Raw genomic sequence first — 24,555 nt, 5'->3', positions numbered from 1 at the left:
CGTATCAAAATAATGATCCTTCTTAAGGAATTTAATTTTTTTTATAATATAATTATTGCATTTGAAAAAAGTTAATTTTTCAAAATTATCCTTTTGATAGTATATTTTTTGGGAATATCAATGTCATAATTGTACTTTTTATATTGTTTATTAATTTAAAAGAAGGGCAAAATAAGAAATTTATATTATTTTTGTACTTGATTTTTGAAGAGGGACAAATATTTTGGGACAATGAAAAATGGAATAAGAGACTAATATTTTGAGATGAAGGGAGTAAATTAAATTAAAAAAAAAAGAAAAATATACTAATTAATTATATTTTATCCTTTTATATTTGACTATTTTTTTTTATTTTAGCCCTTTAAGTCTTTTTATTTTTTTTCAACAAAAAAAATTGTAATACCTAAAACTCGTGTAGTTGAATTGATGTCAAATTGTGGATATAATCCTCCATTTGATAAGTTAGTTTCTAGGTTTTTTTTGGCTATTTTAATCATAAAAGACAAAATAAGCTATTTTAATCATAAAAAATAAAACATCATATTCAATCTATAATCATTACACTCTTCTCTCATAAAAAAAGTTAAAAAAAATCAAAAAACTAAAAAATCTTTCCCAAACTAAATTTTTTAACCCAAATTAAAATAATTAAAAAAAATCAAAAAATTAAAAAACTAATCCACTACCCAAACGAAGTGGTTCTGTGAGGACCTTTTAGCCCCGACTATGAACTTCAACTTTGACCTATTTTGACAACATGGTTTGTAGCCACTTTTTTTGGTTAGTAACAAAAGTCAAATGTTGATTTTTTTATTTTTTTCTTTCATTTGGAAAGTTGGTTTTTAGCCAACGGTGAAATTACAATTTTACCCCTCATGGGTCAAAATATGTTACATAGGTGAAGTTGTAAATATTTTAAATAAGTAGGGATAGTTTGGTCATTTTATTATGATTTGACATCATAAACAAACATTAATAAAAAAAATTCAAAAGTCACTTTTTACCAACTTCCTAAATCATTTGTCTAAAAAAATCAAAAATTTAATTAAAAGTCAAAAAATCAATTTTTACTATCTTCCCAAAACAACTCAAAACCATTACAAATTTTAATGGACCATTTGCTAAAGTGGTTGTGGGGACCTCTAGTTACACCACATTAGCTTTTTAAGGGAGAATTTAAAAAAAAAAAAAAACCTTTATAGCCAAAATAAGTCTCTAATTTTTTTATTTTGTCAATTTAAATTAAAATTTTTTAATTTATTTTCAAACTAAACAATTAACCTATTTTCATTAAATAAAATTGACGATAAATTTATATTTTAATCATTAAACTTAATGTAAGTGTACAAAAAAATCTAGAATACCATTTTTAGTTGAGTTTAATGACTAATATACATATATATATATATATAATTTTATTTAACGAAAATACGTAGATGGCTTAGATTGAAAATAAATCAAACGATTAGGGTTTAAATTAACAAAATTAAAAACTCATAATTTATTTTATTATAGGATTAAATCCTATAATATATATATATATATATTTGTAATTTTTTTGTTTGTTTTATGTATAAAGATTTATGCTTGAGATACAAGTTATACAATAAATAGGTGTAAAAATAAATTTAAAGATTGTTTGCTTTGTAATATTTGATAAATTGCACTTATCTCCTCTCCAATTTGGGAAAAAAGGAAGAAGAAGAAAGATAATTATAAAAAAAGTCAATATAACTATTGATACAATTATTGATGAAGTTATGGTGTAATAGAAAGGGGGAGACTTCTCTCTTGTTTGGGGTCATAAGTTTGACAAGAATTTCATTTTGACAATTTGATTTTTTTTTTTCTGTCTATTACGAGTGTAAATGATTAATGAAAAAATTATATTACTTTGATAATTATAACCGCAAATTTTGATGATGTTTGTTTGTAAAAAATGAGTGATAAATAAAATTTTAAAAATAAATTATCAATTTATTTATAGATAAATCTGATAAAATCATATGTTATAATAATTGAATCACTTTCACAGTTTTGAGAATCAAAATGACAAAATTTAAAATTTGAGAAATTAAAATGACAAGAAATACATATTTTAAGGATTAAAATTATCTTTTATCCAAACATAAAATACTTTTCCTATTGTCAATGTAAACGGACCTTAAAGATAAGACCCAATTGACTAAAATTAACAAATTTGAAGACCAAAATGACAAATTTAAAACTTGAGAGTTTGAAATGATAAAGAACTCATTCTTTAAACACTAAAACTGTCTTTTATTCATTTATTTATAGATAAATCAAATAAAATCATAGGTTATAATAATTGAATCACTTTGATTTTTTTCATAAATAATTTATAAACATAATGAAATAAAATAAACAATTCTAATTATTGAAGTAGGCTAGTCTCCTAAATCCCAACAACACCTCCCATCCATTCATAATAGAAAATTTTCATATTACGACCATGTAATTAAAATGATGGCAATTTATTTTGAATCCCCTACAATGATTTTACATGCACAGAAAGAGATCATAGAATGAATTACTAATCATAAAAATAATATTGTTATAAGTGTTTTATAATCTCTTATATTTGATCGTTGAATCTTTTCTTTTGAAAAGTGTTCTTTTAATTTAAAAATTAAATTTACTTTTTAAAGTCAATAATTTCCGTTTATCATAATTTAAAAATAACTTATTTTTTTTATATCTTATCAATAAATTATCTTTTGGGCAAATTATAAACATACTTTTTGAAGTTTATTTAAATTATAAATTACTCCTGTAGTTCTAGAAATTACATTATGCCTCCTAAAGTTTTTAATTTCATAACAAATAGGTCATTTTATTAATAAATCATTAAGTTAATTAACAGTTTTTAATAATGTTAAAATTTTATTTTAATTAAAATTCAGATAATTTTATTATTATATAGGTAAAAAGTTAAAAATTTTACTTTTTTAATTAATTTTGTTAAATAAAAAACTTTGATAAGAAAATATTTATAATTTTTTAAATCACATAAAATATTTTATATTTTAAATAAAATTCAAAAGTGTATTTGTAATTTACTTTTATCTTTTTTACATGTCCTTAAACTTAGAAAATGAATTTATCATTTTCTTCGTTTTTTCTCCCTTGACCATGCCTGTGCCACCATTAAAAGCCCACCGCCTTACTTATTTCGTAGGCGACAAAAATAACTTTATTAAAAAAACTTCAAAAATGTTTAGGTGTTGTTTAGGAAGTGGGTTAATTTTTTGATTTTTCTACTTATTTTAGTTTAGCTTAAAAAGCTTAGTTTGAGAAGGATTTTTTGATTTTTTGGCATTTTTAACTTTTTTTTGTGAGAGAATAGTGTAATGATTATGAATTGGATGTGATGTTTTATTTTTTTATGACTAACATAGTTTATTTTGTTTTTTGTAACTAAAATAATTAAAAAAATCTCCAAATCTATCCTTCCAAACGGAGCTTTAATAATTTTAAAATAAGAGTTTTAAAGGAACCTTAGCCTGTGTTTGGCAAGTGGGTTTGCAGGTTTTTTTGGCTATTTTAGTTAAAAAAAAAACAAAATAGGCTATTTTAGCCATAACAAACAAAACATCACATCCAACCCATAATTATTATATTATTCTCTCACAAAAAAAATCAAAAAAGTCAAAAAGCCAAAAAGTCCTTCCCAAACCAAGCTTTTAAGCCCAGACTAAAATAGCCAAAAGAGCCAAAAAACTAAAAAACTAACTCACTTCCCAAACGGAGACTTAAATAATTAGGTTCTACCTGTAATACGAAGTATGTGTATTTTTTTAAAAAAATGATTAAAAATTTTAATGGGAATAAATTTCACGTGATTTTTTAATTTCAATTAAAATTTTAAAATTAAAAAGATATATTATTGTTCTTTTTTTAAAAACTTTATCACATTATTACAGCTCATAGAACTTTCTCCCTATAACAATGCATCATTATAAAACCTTTCACTTTCCTCCGTCAGAAACATATGCTGAGCCTAGCTCGCTATACTCCTCTCTCTCTCTCTCTCTCTCTCTCTCTCCAAAGAAGTTGAAGAAGAAGATCAGACCAACAAGGCAGTATAAGCCAAAGAAGGCTTAGCTTTTCTTTGTAAGTTCATATTCTTCTCAAATGTTCTCCCATTTCTCCTTTTTTATACATATCAATTGTTTTAAATATCGACTTTTACTTATTAAATTTTTAGTCTTTTAATAGTGATAATTAGGTGACAAGCATATAATACGCATATTGATTAGTTCACGACACTTAAAAACTCAGCATCCAGCTCTAGAGAAATCAATCTCACCATCTATTAGCAGAGAACTCAATTAAAATTGGTACAAAACTCCGTATAAATTATGTCACCATCTACAGGTGTGTAGATGGGCTTTGCGTATCTTGTTCTTCTACTTGTTTGAATGGATTGAATGGGTAGAGAGAAAATCTCTCTGAAACTGCGCGCAAAAATTAGGAAAAATTTTATGTTCTCTGGAGAGGGTGCGTGTTCAGACCATTCTTTTCTTCTTCTTTTTTTGTTTTTTATTTTTTATTTCTCATTTTTATTTTTGTCCATAATTGATCTCCTTTAAATTATGTTTGACTTATAGATTTAAATAAAAATTTTAAAAAACAAAAAAAATAAGGTAAATTAAACAAATATTAATTTATATTCTTTCATATTCTTTTTTATTTTTATATTTTTAAAGTCATAAGCGATGACCATTGGTTCAATAGTGAAATTTTGGCCTAATAATTTTGAGATTATGTGTTTAAGTATTGAGATAATCACTTTGGGTTGTTTTGGGAAGATGGTAAAAAGTGACTTTTTGACTTTTAACCAAGCTTTTGGTTTTTTTAGACAAATAATTTAGGAAGTTGATAAAAAGTGACTTTTGACTTTTTTTATTAATATTTGTTTATGATGTCAAATCATAATAAAATGACCAAATTACCCCCATTTATTTAAAATATTTACAACTTCACTTATGTAACACATTTTGACCCATGAGGGATAAAATTGTAATTTCACCATTGGCTAAAAACCAACTTTCCAAATGAAAAAAAAGCCAAAAAAACTAACTTTTAACTTTTGTTACTAACCAAAAAAAATGACTAAAAACTATGTTGCCAAAATAAGCCTTTGTGCACTATATCAAAAATTGTGTACCCAATCTTTTATCTTTTTCTTCTTTCAAGCACACGTTAATATTAAGTGTGTACCCAATATTTTTTTTTTTCCAATCACACACACATTAATATCTCTCATATTAAGTTGTGTCTATTCAATTTTTTTCCTTCTAAATACACATTGATGGGTGGTGTGTGCCCAATATTTCTTTTTCTTTTTTTTTTTCCTTTCACACACACATTAATGTCTCATATTAAGTTGTGTCTATTCAATTTTTTTCCTTCTAAACACACATTAATGTGTATTATTTAAACATTAATTTTCTTTTTATTTAAAGTCAAAATATAACACATTATGAGAGTATCAATTGGTACTGTTTGGTTACTCAGAAATTTGTTGAGACAATCTCTTCATTTTGGGTTTTTGGAGTTTTTCAATAACGGGACTACATGCGGGGAGACAAAAAGGGAAAAAAAATTACAACAATGATTCATCCTCCCTTTGACCCCCTCTCTCTCTCATTGGTTACCTTTTCTTTTTCTTTTTCTTTTTTTTCCTGCTCCTCCAATCACCACCTGCCACGTGACAAAGGGGGTGAGGGGGTGACCCTCAAAAGGGGGTCTCAAGCATTATTCAAAAAATTATTAACACATGGTGGATATAAGTGTGTTTATAGTGGGGTATAAATAAAAAATTATGAGAATGCAAGTGTTATTTGTACACCTTCATGTGTTGATTATTTTTTTTTTTTCTCTTACTCCTACTTGTATATAGTTTGCCCTTTCAATAATAGTGTGACACTCACAGTTGCATCATTAATCATTTTATCTTTGAGTAATGATACATCTTTTAATTTTAAAACTCTAATTAACTTTTAATAATATGACAAAAAAAAAAAAAAAATCAAAACATCATATCACATCACAATAGGCCTCACCCCTATTAGAGCTCCCAATCATTTTTATTTACCTTTTGCTTTCATTTATTTGCAAGACATATGGTTACATATCTAATTTAAACATTAAAAATGATTGAGAGTTCTAATTTTGGAGTTCTAGGAGGAGCTCTAATGGTGAAACTCACCATGTGATGTGATGTTTATGCTTGTTTTTTTTTTTTTTTTTTGAACTCAAATTTGAGTTCTAGTTTTAAAGCTCTTAATCACTATTCTTTAAACAATTCATACTGTTAATTTTTTAAAATTTTTATGTATAAATTATTTATATAAATACCAAATTGATCTGATAATCACATATATATAATTTCATCATTTTTATTTTTAAAATAATGTATGAGAAACATAATTTTTAAAATTAGATCATTTATTTTTTAAATATTTAAATAATAAAATTTGGTAGCTAAGATTATTTATCAATATGATATTTTGTGTGAATAATTTATATATAGATATCTAAAAGATGAGTGAATTATAAAACATGAATTGAAGAGAAATTAATCAAAATAATAATAATAATAAATAAATTTTTTTACTAATTTCAAATGTTGGGCAAACAAATGTGACTTTGTGGAGGACTCCCACAACCCCTTTACTGATCTACACCATTCATGATGTGTGGGGTCCACTCATATATGTGTGGGATCCACATCATGAATGGTGTGGATCACAAAGGGGTTTGTGGGGTCCTCTACAAAGGGGTCTCTATCATTGCTGTAAAATTATAACCAAGTCGTAGATGGTAGGCTGACAAATTTTCTATCCATAATCAAATTGCGGTGTATACGATTTCAACTCGTTAGTTGATTAAAGAATAATCTTAAAATAATTATAAAATATTTATATAATATATAATATTAAGTTATATAATATTTTTCGTTTATATTACACCAATGTGAAATAAGTTTTACATCTCATATCTCGTTTACACTGTGATATTAATTATGGCAAGACAGAACAATTTTAAAAATAGATTATAAATTTTAAATTATGAGTCAAATCAATTCGTTATTGACAGGCATATATTGATATGATTTGAACAATTCTAATTGATTAAGCGGCGAGAATTTATAGTCTTAATAGAGCTGTGGGAAAGTGCTTATAGCTTATGCCTAAACAGCTTATATAGCTTATAACTTTCAGCTTAAGCTGATTTCCAGCTTATTCTTAAAGCATCTCCTGCCCCACTCAAAGAATAATCTGATTTCTGACTTCCACAAAGCTATAAGCTATAAGTTATAAGCTAAACCAAACATATCAAAATAGTTTAAATTAAGCTGAAAGCTGAAATAAGCTGTAAATAATTTCTGCCAAACAGGCACAATGAAAAGGATAGAACCTACAATTTTTGTAATGAGATATAAAAACAATGTTACAATAGATAGACTTTTGGTTTCAGATCACATAAATAAGAAGTTTATTTATTTATTTGTTACAAATTGTTACATGAATTTTTAATTTTTTATACATTTAAAAAAGAAGAAGTCAATAAGGCCTCGTTGGGGAACAGGCTAATTTAGTAACTTTTTGATTATTTGGCTAAAATATTGAGATGATTTTTTGGTTTTTTACGAAAAGATATGCAAAAAGTAGAGAGAAAAGAGAATTTTTAATTTTTTGACATGAATTGTTGATTTTTTAACTAATTTAGTAACTTTAAAAAGTTCGGTTGGCAAACGAGGCCTAAGTCAAAAAATAAGATTACAAACCAAGCAGGTGTTTGGAATGGGTGAAAATAGCCTATGTTAGATTAAAGTAGTTAATAAAATAAAACACCTTATCACATCACTCTATTTTTTGGTATATTTTTTGTAAAAACTGCCAACTAAATGGTTTTTTTATATTTTTTTGGTACATTTTTTATTTTTTGTAAAAGTCAATAAATTAAAAAATAAGCAAATGGCAAACCAAAAAATGGTTGGGATAGATAAAATAGGTCATTTCAAACTAGAACAGTTAAAAAACAAAATATTTTATTATATACTAATTTTTTTAATTTTTTTTTTAACGTTTTTGTCATAAAAATTGCCAACTAAAGTAGCCTAGGTTGTGGTTTTGCCCAAAAAAAAAAAAAAAATTCATTGACTTTTTAAAATTGATTCTTTTTAATTTAAAAGAAAAAAATTCGTTTAAGTTGATTTTTTTTAATTTTTATAAAAAAAAATAAAAAAAATAATTATAAATTAAATATGAAATTTTATTTTATTAATTTTATAAATTTATTTTATTTTTTAATAACTAATTTAGGAATCTTTTAAAAAGTAAAAAACCGAGTCAGCTTTTATTTTTTTTCTCATTTTAAGTTATATCATTTTTCATATTTTTAACTTATAAAATAAATTAAAAAAATAAAAAAATTAATTTTTTTACTAATTTTTTAAAACACCGTTAATCTCAATCCAACCCAACCCAACTACATAGCCAAACGAGATCAGGACAACCTAATAATTATTCGAACATGTGGAGTCGATTGGACAAGGACAGTGACAGTGGCGAGGGAACGTAACGTAAGCAATTACGTTAAAATTTTCTAAATAAGTAGCTTTAACAAAATTATAATTCGCAAAATGTCAGGGCTAATTTGAGATGATACTTTTTTAATTTTTTATGAAATATAAGTTAAGTATAAGTTGAATTTAAAGTAATGTGTTACAGATGTAATATGATTTAAATAAGATAATATAACTTAAATAAGATAGTAATTTTTTGACTTTTTAATTTTTTTAAATTATGATAATCAAGGCTTTATAATTCTTCATTAATGTTCTTTATTTGACAAATTTGTTTTGAAAAAAATTACAAAAGTCTTAGAATTTAACTCTAGCAAAATAAATTTTTAATTTTTAATTTTATGAATGTAAATTTAATTTTTTAAATTTGTTTTCAATATCGTTTGGCAACATCGCTTTTTAGTCTTAAAGTTAAAAAGTTACTAAAAAAATTAAAAAATTTCTAAGTTATATCAAAAAGTCAAAAAATCTTTTTTCTCTCTACTTTTGCACATCTTTTCGTAAAAAATTAAAAAAAGTTATTTTAAACATACTAATTTTTTTATCTTATATTTTAGTTAAAAAGTTACTAAAATAATTTGTTTTAAAATGAAGCTTTATCAAAAAGCCAACAACTTCTATAAAAAAGTCAAAGATTTACTTTTATCTCTATTTTTTGCATATCTTTTTGTAAAAGGGATTGTTTAGGATGATATAAATAAGTGTATTTTTTGACTTTTTAGGAAATATGAGTTGGGTTTGGGTTGGGTTTGAAGTGATGTGTTAGAGAGGTAATGTGACTTAAATAAAATGATGTAACTTAAATAGGATAGTGACTTTTTGACTTTTTGACTTTTTTCAAACATGCCAAACCAAGTTTTAAAAATGTCATTCCAAATATACTAATTTTTTTACATTATATTTTAGTCAAAAAGTTAAAAAGTTACTGAAAATATCTGTTCCCAAACGGGGCCCGTCATCAATCTATTTTTGTTAAGTAAAATTAACAAATATATATATATATATATTAATTATTAAACTCACTTTAAGTGTAAATAAAATGTTTAAAATATAAATTATCGTTGAGTTTCATGGTTAAAATATCATTTTTTCTATTGATTTTACTAATAGAAATGTACTGATTGCTTAGATTAAAAATAAATCAAAATAAAGATGGTTTAAATTAACAAAATTAAAAATCTAAGATTGATATGTGTCAAAAATTAATTAGGTAAGGCCCCGTTTGTTTCTGGGAGATAGAATGGAGGGGATTGATAGTGAGGGAATTAATAGTGAGGGGATTGTTAGTGAGGAGATTGATAGTGAGGGGATTAATAGTGAGGAATTGTTAAATTATTTTTATATAAAATAATAAAACAAATAATTTTTTTTTTAATCCCTTACTATTTTTCTAATACCATCTCTATCTCCTCCTTATCAATCCTCCTTCCTCCTCCTTACTAATACCAAATGATTACTAATCCTCTCCCTATTTCTCAAAACAAACATTCCATTCTCAATCCCCTCCTCACTTTAAACCCAATCCTCTCCTCATAATCCCAAACAAACGGAGCCTAAGACTCCATACAATACTGAAAAAGAAAAAGAAAAGAAAAGAAGAAATATCTCATGTCTTAGACTCGGCTTAGCCTCCGTTTGGCAAGGGCTTTTTTAGGCTTTTTTGGCTATTTTAGCCACAAAAAACAAAATAGGCTATTTTAGCCATAACAAACAAAACATCACATCCAATCTATAATCATTACATTCTTCTCTCACAAAAAAAGCCAAAAAAGCTAAAAAGCCAAAAAGTCCTTCCCAAACCAAGCTTTTTAGCCCAGGCTAAAATAGCCAAAAAAGTCAAAAAGTCAAAAAGCCAACCCACTTCCCAAACGGAGGCTAAGGTGCCTTGTTATATATTTTGGGAGGAATATATAAAAATAAAAAAAACGGAGAGTCAGAAAAATAATTGCAAAGCAATAAATGCATAAATGTTTCATAAACATTGAATTGTACAAATAATACGTGTACCTTCGTCATTTTATGATTATATTTCTTATTCACTATTTTTTTTAAAAATTTCTTATATTTTTCTGGTACTTGGTACATATTTTCATGATAAATATTGAATAATATTTTGCTAAAATTACAATAATTTGTAGTTGACAAATAAATTTAGGAAAATTTTGTTAAAACCCTTCCATTGGACCATTATTTGGTAAAAATAACAATCTAATTTATTTTTCTTCATAAATTTCTTAAGAAAGAGTCGCATAATTGAGTAAGAGAAAGTAAATTTTTTTTTTCTTAGACAATATTGTTCATTCATATATATATATATACATATTTCACAGAATTCTTTTGACGAGGAACACTTTTATTTTATTTTATACAAGTTTAAAAATATTGTATATGCGCATTTTTGATTGGTTCATCTAATATATGCACTCTGTTTTTTGTAATAGTAAAATGTTATTATGAACTAGAGTAACATATTACTGTCAAACAGAGTAACATATTACTATTTACGTCAATTTCAACCGTATTTTTTATTTTTTAAAAATGGCATAGTCAATATATATCTTATTTGATAGATTTTGATGACAGAATTTATAAAATATTAATTTTATTAAAAATTAACATTTAGATAAAAATTATATTATTTTAAAATTTAAAATATTAAACTATTCGCTAGTAATAATACTATGGGTTGAATTTTTCATTATTGTTTTATTTTTATTTTTTATTTTTTGTGTGTGTTTTTGTAATCCTCCATAAATTTACTCATTTTTATGGTATTATTAAATATTTTTAAACCACAAAATATGCAATACACGCCTATCTAAAAATGTGTAACATATTGTAATTTTATAAATTTCTTTCTTTGGTTAATCGTTGCCGCGTTTTGTTTCCTCCACCAAAGGATAGTGCCATTTTTGTCTTACTCACAATTAATATTAATTTCCACCTATTTTGCCGACCTCCATTTTACCCAAATAACAATACAAGTCTTTGATTGGATTTTTTTAAATATTCTATTTTTATAATTAGCTTTCACAAATCACAGTTTATCAAACTCAAGATTGACACGGACTTTAGAACCTCACTATCATCAGCAACTGGCTCTATGGTGATAAATTTAGGAAAAATTACTTAAGATAAGGGTAGAGGAAGAAAAAAAAATTATAAATATATAGGTGGTATAAGTGATGTTATGGTGGGGTGCAAGTGAAAAACTGTAGAATTGGAGATCTCACTTCTACCCTTCTATATTTGTGTAATTTTTTTTTTCTTGCTATACTGTGCCTCCGTTTGGGAAGTGGGTTGGATTTTTGACTTTTTTGACTATTTGAGCCCGGGCTCAATAGCTTAGTTTGGGAAGGGCTTTTTGGACTTTTTTTGTGAGAGAAGAGTATAATGATTATGTGTTAGATGTGATGTTTTGTCTGTTGTGGCTCAAATAGCCTATTCTGTCTTTTGTGGCTCAAAGAGCCAAAAGAGTCCAAATGAGCTCTTCCCAAACGACACCTGTTAAGTAATTTCTCCATAAATTTAGGTGAAGTTAGATGTAGTGATTCTTCTATAAATTACTTATAGATTCATGAAAAATATATAATTTTAATTATTAATATCTATAAAGTTTACTATTTATATGAAATTATTTTTACAACATTGCGCTAAAGAGTAATTTCTCGATAAATTTAAGACTTTGGCCAGGTGGATGACGGTTTTATTTTTATTTGGTTTGGCACTCGCGAGTAATGAAGGGGATAAAAGTTTGATAATTTCATTTTATAATGTTAGAATAATTATATTTATTAAAAAAGTACGTACTTAAAGTCATACTTTTTCTTTTATTTATTATTTATTTTTATTTTTAAATGACAACAATAATTTGAATGATCAAATTAGGCCTAGTTTGGGAAGACTAAATAAGTGCACTTTTTGACTTTTTATGAAATATGGGTTGGGTTTGGTTTGGGTTTGAAGTGATGTGTTAGAGAGGTGATGTGACTTAAATAAGATGATGTGACTTAAATAAGATAGTGACTTTTTAACTTTTTATCTTTTTTCAATCATGTCAAACTTGGCCTTAATCTCATCTATTTGTCCACGGGTCCACCACCATAACTCACTGTTGTAGTCATTAACGACTTTTCCAGGGTGTTGCCAGTAGTAGCAATGGATAGCAATTGATGATAGCAATTGATGATAGCAGGTGAGAATAAACAAAGAAAATAGAGATTAAAAAAATACAAAAATAAATATATATACACGTAAAAAAATATTAATCTCATCTTAATGAACACTTTATCAATATACACATAAAAAGATAAAATAAAAAATCTCAGTACATATCACTTTGTTCCAATAATACCATTATCTTCAATTTTAAAATCTTAATTTTTCTTCTATCCACCCATCCTTTTTCACTACCGTTGCTGCCACTCTTAGCTCTCCGTTACCACTGCTACCGCCACCCTTAATTCATTCATTTCCATCCTAAACCTCAAAAGTTAACCTCGAAGTGAGCAGTTCACAACAGGAAACATGTAGAAGTGTACGGTTCGTAGTAGAAAGTAGTCGTAGGTAGAGGAGAAAAGAGGCAACTGGAAGGGTTGGCAGTGGAGAGATGGCGTTGGCGATGGATGATGGTTGTCATGTTTTTGAATTATGGTTTGAATAGAATATGGTAGGGCATTATGATATTTAAATTTTAGAACAAAATTATATTAAGAAAAACTTTAGGATAAATTACACTAACACCTTCTAAGGTTTTTGTTTAATACATATTTTCGCTTCACGTTTGAAAAATTACATTCCTCTCCCTGAGATTTGTAATCTCATTACAAATTGCCCATGGATTTTAAATGACCATTTTGTCATTTTCCCTACTATTTATTCTTTTTATCATTATGATTACATTCTACATCTTTTTATCATTAAATTCTACCTGAACATATTCTTGTTGAGTAATAATATACAAACATAAATTTTATATAAAATTTTCAAACATAATGATATAACTTAACAACAATGATAAAGACCCCTTTTTGGAGAATCCCCACAACTCCCAAGGTGATCCACACCACTCACGATGTATGAGTGGTGTGGATCACTTTGGGGTTTGTGGGGATCCACTAAAAAAGGGATCTCACTCATTTTATTTTTTATAGCTTAATAGTGGCCTTTCACTTTAAAATAAAACACTTATAAATATAATTTATATTTATATTTTCAATATAATTTATATAAACATTTATACAAAAAAATATCATAAAAATATTGTGATAGTGATGTTGTAAATATAAATTATATTTATAGGTGTTCACTCACATTTATTATGATATTATCAAACACCGTCATTCACATTTATTATAGTATTATTAAATTTTTGTATTTTTATATTTTTTTTTTGTATTTGGTGAATTTAAAAAATTATAAACTATTATACTTCTTAAATATATCTAGATTATGTGTATCTAAAAAATAAAAAAAATGCTTAAAATATTAAAAAAAATAGTAAAAATAAATAAACACGAAAAATAAAAAAAATTAATTTTTTGTAATTTAAACCAAAAAAGATGATTGTTATTTCTGACATGAACAAAATATTAGTATTATTTTATATGTATAAAGGTTAATGGATAAATGTCATTTTACTTTGATAAGGATTAAGTGTAATTTTTCAAATGTGAATGAGAGATTTATATTAAACAAAAATCTCAAAAAATGTCAGTATAATTTATCTAAAAATTAATTAAATTTGTGAACTAAAAGAAATTGGCGTGTAAAAATAAAATTACTTGCAATTTTGCATTTATATTTGTCGTGGCATGCAATTATTATTATCTTACAAAAATGCAATTATTATTATATTACAAAAATATTTTGTAGGCTGTGTTATGACGAAGATGAGCCCAAGGGGTAGTTGGAGGGGATAAGGATCCTCTACTATTCTATTGTGCAATTATTTTATTTTTTATTTTTTTAACAATAAAAAATATTAATAACATACATAATTCAACAGTTCAAATTTAAATTTGAAGTAATAACATTAAAATAGCATGTATTATATGGCTTAATTTTTTTTGGTTTAAATCTAAATAGTTAGATTATTATAATAACACCATTGTAGAGAGATTCATGGCAAATTTGGAAATCACTCCGAAAGTTTAGAAAAAATCCTTAAAAATTAGTAAATAATATTTTCAAATATTATAGGTTGGCTTCTTACTCATTTTTTTTTTTTAAAAAAAAGAAAAAGAAAAATTCCTGCCACACCACACCAGAGTTTTTTTTTATTTTTTTGTTTTAATTCTATTTTTATAAATATTATTCATATTGTAAGCCACAATGTATTGCCTTTTGGCATTACAATAGTGTTATTTAAATAAAAAAGTTGTGCCAAAAAAAAAAATAATAATAATAATATAAAATGACATGTTAAAATTTGATTTTATCACTTTCAAATAAAAGGCTCATTAAGGGACATATTTTTTAAAATTCCAAACCTATATAATTTTGATTAACAATTCTGTATAAATTTTTTGTAAGAGTATCATTTTCTTTCTAGATCTATTACTCACTGGTTAGAACAAATATTAAAGGGTTGGCTTGGGAAGTGAGTTGACTTTTTGGTCTTTTTTTGCTATTTTAACTTGGGTTAAAAAGTTTGGTTTGGGAAAGACTTTTTAGCTTTTTGACTTTTTAAACTTTTTTTGTGAGAGAAGAGGGTAATGATTTTGGGTTAGATGTGATGTTTTGTTTGTTGTGGTTAAAATAACCTATTTTGTCTTTTGTGATTAAAATAGTAAAAAAAAACCCACAAAATCCCTTCCCAAACGGTGCCTAAGGCCTAGTTTGGGAAGGTTGAAAAAAGATAAAAAGTCAAAAAGTCACTATCCTATTTAAGTCACATCATCTTATTTAAGTCACATCACTTCTCTAATACATCACTTCAAACCCAACCCAAACCCAACCCATATTTCATAAAAAGTCAAAAAGTGCACTTATTTAGTCTTCCCAAACTAGGCCTACGTGGAATGATGATCACACACCATCCTATGTAGTGTCACTTATTAATAAAAAATAATAATAAGATACGTTAGTTGGATAACTTTTGTGTCCTACTAATTTAATCGTATATTCTCCACTTCTACCAGGTGAAAACTCTCATTAATTAATTGATATCATGACCATTATACCCAACATTTAGCGACTCATTTGGATTGAGTGATTGGGCAATGAAAAAAAAAATAAAATAAAAAATTCCCTTGCTTCAAATCACCTGTTTGGATTAATAAAGAAATGAGGAATGAAGTGAAATGAAGAGAAATTCATTTTAAATCTTCAAAAGTCAAGAGATAAAGAGAGAAAAGAAACCAGCAAATTACTATTTTTATAATACCAAAATTACCCTTTTATATATATAAAAAGAAATAAAAAAATTTAACACTCATAAAAAATTATTTTGGTAATATTAAATATAATAATTTATGTTCTTTACTTTTATACAGTTTAATAAAATAGAATAGGAAAAAATCATTTTCTTCTTATTTTATCCCTCATTTATCCAACAAGAGGATGGAAAATCTCTACTTTTCTTTTCTATATGAACTAACGTAATCATTCCTTTTATTCTCTCAAAGTAACCAAACAAAGTGTACTTGCCTACTTGTGCTTGTCTCACATCATCCATCTCTTTCTTTTTGCAGTGTATATTGAAAGAAGCAGAAGAGAAGGAGAGCGCATAGTTCACAAAAATGAATGGTGATATAAACGAGAAGCTATTGAGGAATGCTGAAGAAGAAGAGAGGGTAGGTAATGGTGGTAGGGATGAAACATTTAAGGAGAAGATATGGAGAGAGACAAAGAAAATGTGGGTGGTGGCTGGTCCAGCAATATTCACCAGATTTTCAACCTTTGGTATTAATGTAATTAGCCAGGCATTTGTTGGGCATATTGGTCCTACTGAGCTTGCTGGCTTTGCTCTTGTGTTTACAGTCCTCTTCAGGTTTGCCAATGGCATCCTGGTATGTTCTATTCTATAAACCCATGTGTATATATACACGTGTATAGCCTATCTCTACAATTTAATTTGTTTTCTTTAGATCCCATAAATAGTAATTTCAAGAACAAATTAAGTTGTTGAAATGACTGTTTTATAAACACGTAGTAATTTTCTTTTTTATATATAGAATGGGATACAGATTTAAGACAAAAGAATCTGTATCACATTTGGTGAAAATTCTATGTGCAATTAGATATATGAAATAGATTCTCCCATTCAATCTGTTTTTTATTACATTTTATTCAGTGTACATATATGTTTATAGGATCATGCTAACAAGTGCATCAGGCTCCTAGCACTCTTGATAATGAGTAATTAATAATACTTTTTTCATTTAATAAGTATTGGAACTTCTCTTAAATTATGTCACATCATCAATTGATCCTCTAATTAGTATACTAATTGGTGCATATAATATTATTCTTATAGTATTTTGGTAGCAACAATAATGGTGTAGGTTCAAGATAATTCCTATATAGTTATATTTGCAAAGTGTTTCACCATTTATTATCTTTAGAACTTAAAGATATAATTCTTATAACATTGGATGTTTGCTTTATATATCAAAATGAAACACTTTTTAAACATTAGAATCAGATTGACCCAATTTAAATATTGGAAATAAAATTAAAACACTTTTATATATTGGAGACCAAATTGATACAATTCAACTATTAGGGACCGAAATAACAGAAGACTCATTATTTGGGGACCAAAAATGTAATTAACCCTAATAATTATCATTGTGGCAACGAACCAGACCTAAACAACTGAAAAAGTTTTCCGAAAAGTAATCAGAAAACAAAGTATATGATTCACTATGACTGTGACTCACATCACATCAATAGATGCTGAAAAAGTTGGTATGTAAAAAAAGAAAAAAAAAAAAAAAAGGGTGGTCATTAACACAGTTGCTGAAACTGAATTCCTAGAGAGAAAAATGACTGAGGTTGAGGGACTATATATATCTATCAAGTGATTATCATGATGAACTTGCACTTTTATGCTGCTATAGTGGCTGCAATAATGTTTTTTTCACCCAAATGAAATAGTAATGTAAGACCTAAACCTTGTGGTTTCTGAACAAATTTAGATTTGAAGAATCCTTTGATGGTAAAGTTTGATTTCCAAGAGGTCTATTTATTATATACCTGAGAATAAGATTTAAAGTTTCGAGTTCTAATTTCCCAACAGGCCACTAGAGATTTGTCCGGTCATTAACTTTAGCGCCTCCAGGGATTAGTTCTCAACTGTCTAGATACGAGGAATTAGTTCTTTCTCAACTGTCTAGATACGAGGAATTAGCTCTTGATTGTCTAGATACGAGGTAACTCGAGTCCAATTAGGCTGGGAAGGAGATACCATGGATTATCAACAAAAAAAAGAAGAAAAAAGCTAAGCAATAATGACGATTGATTTCAGAACTCATGGTTAATTTGCAAGTAGAGCTGACTTTTGGGCATTTGATTTCACTACATTTGACTGTTAATAGTTGACTTATTAGCCATCTTCGGGTTAAATAGATGATGGTATAAAGATCTCAACATGTATGCAACAAATTCATCAAAAAGGAACAACAAAGAAAAAAGAAAAAATAAAGCTACACAAATTCTGGGCTTTATAATTTCAAAATTTTGGTTGCTTATCCAAAAATTAGAACCAAAAAAAAAAGGAGGAAATTTCACAAATTTGGTTCACTGAATTCTTGATTGTGCAGCTGGGAATGGCGAGCGCATTGGAGACTCTATGTGGCCAAGCATACGGCGCAAAACAATACCACATGCTCGGTGTATATCTTCAAAGATCATGGATTATATTGTTCGTTTGTTCAATTTGTCTTCTCCCCGTATTCATTTTCACAACTCCGATTTTGAAAGCATTGGGCCAGGAGGATTCCATTGCTGAAATGGCGGGAACAATTGCTCGATGGTTAATCCCAGTGGTGTTCTCCTTCATCCCATCATTCACATGCCAAATGTTCCTACAAGCACAGAGCAAGAACATGATCATTGCATACTTGGCAGCATTTTCGCTTTCTATCCACGTGCTGCTCTCATGGCTCTTGACAGTGAAGTATAAGTATGGAATTCCCGGGGCAATGATATCTACAATTCTGGCGTTTTGGATTCCAAATATTGGTCAGCTCGCATTTGTTATATGTGGAGGGTGTCCAGAAACATGGAAAGGTTTTTCATTCTTGGCTTTCAAAGATCTATGGCCGATCATCAAGCTTTCTTTGTCATCTGGTGCCATGCTCTGGTAATCCTTATTTCATCTATTGCAAGTTATTAGGAAAAGCAAGGAAATGGTACTAATTGTCTCTAAAGAATGCAATATATGTTTTGATCCCTAAATTTATGATCTGTTACATTTTAGTGGTTGGTATCAGCGCCATTCAAAATCAATAACTGGAGGGGGGGTATTTTTGAATTTTTACAAAAAACAACAAAATAAAGAGATTTGGAGATCAGAATCTAACAAAGGACTGACATGGAACAAAATGCATTATTTGTGGACCAAAATGCGTATTTTTGGGGCTATTTGTATTTGGCCTTTTTGATTTTGTTGAGGCTTTATGTAAAATTATGAAAACACCCCTTCTACCGTTATTGATTTTGAATGACATCAGAGACTAAAGTGTGACAATTTTCATACTTGTTAGACCAAACTGGAAAAGTTAAAAGGTTGTGAACTAAAGTATAAGGTGAAGTGCGATGGTTTTTCTAGCCCAAAGTAAGGTCTTTCGTAATGCCTTTGGGTGTAGTTATCTTTTAGTTTCTAAATGTATTGCATATTTTGGGAACCATTATGTCATTAACCTGAGTTACTTCTATCAAAAAATTTGGCTAGAATATGAGAAACGCGAAGAACCAGCTCACAAATTGCTATAAATCTGTTTTGTAGATGAAATTATTGATATATATTGCTTCCATTTTGATTAATTGATTTAAACATATGATTTCAATGACAGCCTTGAACTCTGGTACAATACCATACTGGTTCTCTTAACAGGAAACATGGTGAATGCTGAGGTTGCCATAGATGCTCTCTCTATTTGGTAATAACTCCATTCTTCTTCAAATTCTGTGTCCTTTCCCTCTTCACTTTAAATCTGCCTTTCATATCATCTCGGCCATTTGATCACTTAATATTTTGCCTTTTAATTTGCAGCCTCAATATTAATGGCTGGGAAATGATGATATCTCTTGGTTTCTTGGCTGCAGCAAGGTATATAAATTACTTCTGGTTTTGTTGATTTCATTATTGTCATTTCTTGGATGATCATGTTTATGTTTTTACTCTTATTCTTGGGTTCCATTTGTTTTTGGAAACTTGTTTAGCGTACGGGTCTCAAATGAACTGGGAGGAGGGAACTCAAAAGCTGCAAAGTTCTCGATTTTGAATATAGTGCTAACCTCATTCACCATCGGATTTGTGTTATTCATCTTCTTCCTCTTCTTTCGAGGGCGCCTTGCGTACATATTTACGGAAAGTCCCGAGGTGGCTGCTGCAGTAGCAGATTTAGCGCCTCTATTGGCCTGTTCCATACTTCTCAACAGCATTCAACCAGTTCTTTCCGGTAATTAAGCTTACTTCTCCTCATATGATTCTTTCTTCCAGTAAATTACTAGGTGTTGGTGTTTATTTACTAATTAATAATAATTTCTCTACACTTTCACTTTTAGATTTTGGTGAGAATCCAATTTTTCACTTTTCCCCCAAACACGTAGGCTCAAATTTTTTGCTTGGTTCCCACATAGGAATCTTGAGCATATTTTTGTTGATCTATAAGAGCCTTTCCTTTCACAAGAATATCCATTAGTTCAAATTTGTTTGGTTCAAAACTGTTCAAGGTTTTCTCTAACCGTTTAATGGTTAAGTTTTTAGTTTAAATTTTGAATTCATTGTTACGTCTATATGAAGGGTTTTGAGATTGTCTATTCGAACCTTTTTTTATATAAGGGTTGTGAACTTTTTCCCGAGACAAGCCATAGACACACAACAGTTTTTCATCTTTGCTTTTTCTTTTCTTTTCATTTTTGGAGTTAAGGTCGTATTCCTTAAATGTCTTGAGATGTCTTAATACTAGGCATTGTATATTGGAGATAGTTTCGTAGACATGTCTTGCCAAATGCTTCAATTCTGTTTTTGTTTTACATATTTCAGGTGTTGCTGTTGGAGCGGGGTGGCAGAGTATTGTAGCATATGTTAACATTGCATGCTATTACCTTGTTGGGATTCCTGTGGGAGTGGTTCTTGGTTATGTACTCAATATGCAAGTCAAAGTGAGTCATTTTATTTTTATTCCTCATTTTCTAGCGAGTTTTTGTAGGTTTTTTTAGGGTTGGTTTGGTATACACTATATAATCCATCTTTTTATCTTTTTTCCATCACATCACCTCTCTACTTTTCTGCACATCTTTTCGTAAAAAGACAAAATGTACATTTTTTTAGGACATCCCAAACCAACCCTTAATGTGGTAGTAATGAAAGTTTTGGCCATAAAAAAGAGTAATGAAAGTTTGACAACAAAAATAAATAAATAAATAAATAAGAGAGAAGAGAGAAAATTAGGCTCATTTAACCTTGATAGCAACTCAAATATTAAAGAATTTGAAGGCTGGATACTCAAAACACGTAGATCTAAAATTTGTGCATAAGTTCTATAAGTAGTTTTTGTATTTTTAACAACTCGGAAAAAGAAAAATGAAAAGTGGTCTTATATTCAAAATTTGTTGAAATAACAGTCGTAACTACCGAAACTGTGCTGTAATGGTGACGGCTATTATTAAGGTTGTGAATTTCTGTCATACAACTATAGTGGCTGTAATGAGTGAATGACCACAGAAACAATGCATAATGATTGTTGTCAATTTTTGGAACCTAGGGTAGGGATGTAAGAAAAACCTATAAAATCGAGCCGACCGATCAAAACAGACTGAAATTTTAGTTTTGGGTCTGTTTTTCATAACATCCGGTCTGTTTTAGTTTTGAAACTTTTTATATCGATACAAACAGAACAGACTGAATATTATATTTAAATATTTTTATATTATAATTTCTTGAACATTAAATGAGAAGTAACTAATATATTTTGTGATAAAAATTAGGAAGAAAAACATCTATAGAGCAATTTTCATATATTTTTTTCATTTATTTTCAATGTAAAATTTCATGTAAATTTCTCTTTTACATCAAACTGACAAAACCGATAAAACCGAATTGTAGTATACGGTTTGTATCGATTTCTCAATCATAAAAACCAAAAGAATCGGTTTGGTGTTAAATATAATCTCAACACCGATCAAACCGAACAGTTTACACCCCTAACCTAGGGTTTCAATACGTGAATTGGAATCACTACATATGCTATTGGAGCTTTAATTAATTCAAACTTTTCTTTATGTGGTACCAATTAACAAAATACTTGTATTATTTGCCTCCTCCTTGATCTGTTTTCCATGAGTAGACAGGACTACTCTTTTCCAAACCTTCTAACAAATCTATCAATCTATTATATGGAGCCAACTCTTGAGTTGATGTGGATGTCACAGATTTTGTTTTTCCAAAATACTCTTCATCATATAACTGCTATCTAACTACTTCAAATAATTGCCATTATCAGATTCAATTGTTTTAGATCTAACTTTTTTAGATAACCGTCAACACACACGTCGTGTGTGTGCCAACTTTTAGTATAATCATCGACTAACAATTCATTTTTGGAAATTTGTTTTGTAGGGTGTTTGGATTGGTATGCTATTTGGCACATTTGTTCAAACTATTGTTCTCATTATAATCACTTACAAAACTGATTGGGATAAACAGGTAATTAATATTGGTGTGTTTTCAATTTCATGTGCCTAACTTTCAATTTTCTTTCCTAGTCAATTTCATAATTAGCTTGGGCAACCCCATGACTGAGCCTATCATTACGCGTTGTGAAAGCCCCTTTTTCTAAATTTACCAGAAAAGGATTGAGTTCTCATTTAAATTGATGTTTGCAGGTATCCATTGCTAAAAAACGGATTAACAAGTGGTTTGTGGAACCCGATCAACCTGGTGCTAATCCACAAAATTTGTGAGAGGAAGTTCTTTTTTTTTTTCTTTTTTTTTTTTTTTGGGGTGTGTGTATTAAACCCAATATGTTCTTTTTGTTTTGGAGGACATTGTCCACTTAGTTTGTCAATTTTAAATTAAATAATTCTTATTAACTGGCATTCATTTTTATTGTCAAATCTATATATGTGGAAAAGGCTCTTATTCGCTTTAGAATCTTTCATTAATTGTACTTTCTCTTTTTGCCTTCTATTTTTTGCTACATTTGAAAATAATGTAGGATTTTTAGTAGAAAAATGTATAATGGGTACATATGATCATATAATAACTCAGTTGGTAAATTGAAGGACTAAAAATTGTTGAAAAAAAAAAAATAATAATAATATTGATTGATCACACATTTTTATATTTTACGAAATACAAATGAATTGATAGAGAGTATATTCAATAATAAAACAACGTAGTTTGAAATTTCCTTATTTGTGGTGCTAGTGATATTATTTTGTTAAGGGGGCAGTTCCCCTCCAGTTTGAGATCAGCTTGGACGGTACTGTTTGGCTTGTAGGGATTTATCATGGGTCTTATTTTAATAATCTGAACCGTTTAATGTGTAAATTTTGTCAAGTATTATGTGCCTGTAAAAAATCACGTTGATTAGATATTGATAGTTATGTGATTAATCAGTTTTGTATAAAAAAAAAAAAAAAGACTGTGAACAAATTAACGGTTGACAAAAAATTAATCTGATGAAATAGTTATCGATATTCAATCAACGTGATTTTTAGTCATTGATCAATGACTAATAGTCCAATGCCTGTAAAAAATTACGCTGGTTGAATACTGGATTAGATTGGATTAGCATTTCTATGACTAATATAGTTTTAGAATTATGAATCCCTTTTAATTGTGTATCCAATCCTATGTTTGGATTAAGTTAGGATTATAATGAAGGATTAATAATTTAAACTTTGGCTTATTCCTCCAATGTATATCTCCTCCCCTCTATGGAATTGAATAGTCTATTATATGTAGGATACCATATCCGAATGAATTGTTAATCCGTATTTCAATTGTTTAACCAAATATCGAATTAATAATTTTATTGGACTATTAGTCCAATCCCAAGCTCATGTCCATCCAAACAAACATGACCTGAAGGTATTAATAATCCCATCAAATTAGTATGGTATTCACTATCTAATTGGATTAGTAGGATAAATATAATTATCCCCTTATCAATTGTTTGATTTGCATTGGACAAGAAAACATATGAATGTATGATTATAATTATATTTATCTTCTTTTCTAATCTTACCCTCTATCATTTTTTTTTTCCACAATCTTTACTTTATCAAAATTTCTTCATAAACATGATTTTGGAAAAAAATTATAAATAAATAAATAAAAGCAAAATAAAAATACAAAATACAAAGACCATGTTTGGTTTGTTTTTAATTTTTTTTTATAAATGTAAACTAATTTGATAAAATGAATATCAAAAAATAATTTAAAAAAAAAATATTTTTTAATTTTTAAAAATTATTTTTAGCCTTCTAAAATATAAAATTATATAAAAATATAAGTGTTTTAATTTTTAGTCAAGGGTAAAAGGGTCTTTTCTTTATTTTATTTCTCAACTCAGGATATATAATCTCACCCTTACCCCATTATTAATAATCCTACAAATTAGTTGGATTAATAATCCTGAAACAAAATTTCAAAACAAACATAGGATTATTAGGCCTACGGATAAATAATCTCAATCCTATACTCTTATCCTGTCAATCAAACATACCCTTATGAACGTTCACACCATCAATGTGAACAT

At 27.7% G+C, this 24,555-nt stretch overlaps 1 protein-coding gene across 1 annotated transcript; it reads left to right on the top strand.

The window, feature by feature from the left end:
• Positions 1–3,913: 3,913 nt before the first annotated feature.
• Positions 3,914–22,940, top strand: LOC114292870 (protein DETOXIFICATION 21). Its single transcript, XM_028236880.2, has 9 exons — positions 3,914–4,134; positions 16,312–16,629; positions 18,385–18,926; positions 19,639–19,725; positions 19,839–19,895; positions 20,009–20,247; positions 20,835–20,953; positions 22,410–22,496; positions 22,676–22,940. The coding sequence occupies exons 2-9, from the start codon at positions 16,360–16,362 to the stop codon at positions 22,751–22,753; spliced, it is 1,479 nt and encodes a 492-aa protein (XP_028092681.2). The 5' UTR covers positions 3,914–4,134; positions 16,312–16,359; the 3' UTR covers positions 22,754–22,940.
• Positions 22,941–24,555: the final 1,615 nt, after the last annotated feature.

The sequence above is a fragment of the Camellia sinensis genome, chromosome 12 (genome assembly GCF_055761805.1).
Source record: "Camellia sinensis isolate YWXY chromosome 12, ASM5576180v1, whole genome shotgun sequence".
Classification (NCBI taxonomy): Eukaryota; Viridiplantae; Streptophyta; class Magnoliopsida; order Ericales; family Theaceae; genus Camellia; species Camellia sinensis.
This window is presented reverse-complemented; position numbering and strand designations above follow the sequence as displayed.

What these genes read in the sequence shown, in the direction of transcription:
- LOC114292870 (XM_028236880.2), top strand. Translation starts at nt 16,360, where the DNA reads ATGAATGGTGATATAAACGAGAAGCTATTGAGGAATGCTGAAGAAGAA. An exon ending in ATAGATGCTCTCTCTATTTG is followed by an intron (nt 19,726 to 19,838) that starts GTAATAACTCCA and finishes TTTAATTTGCAG; the next exon opens with CCTCAATATTAATGGCTGGG. An exon ending in GGTTTCTTGGCTGCAGCAAG is followed by an intron (nt 19,896 to 20,008) that starts GTATATAAATTA and finishes AAACTTGTTTAG; the next exon opens with CGTACGGGTCTCAAATGAAC.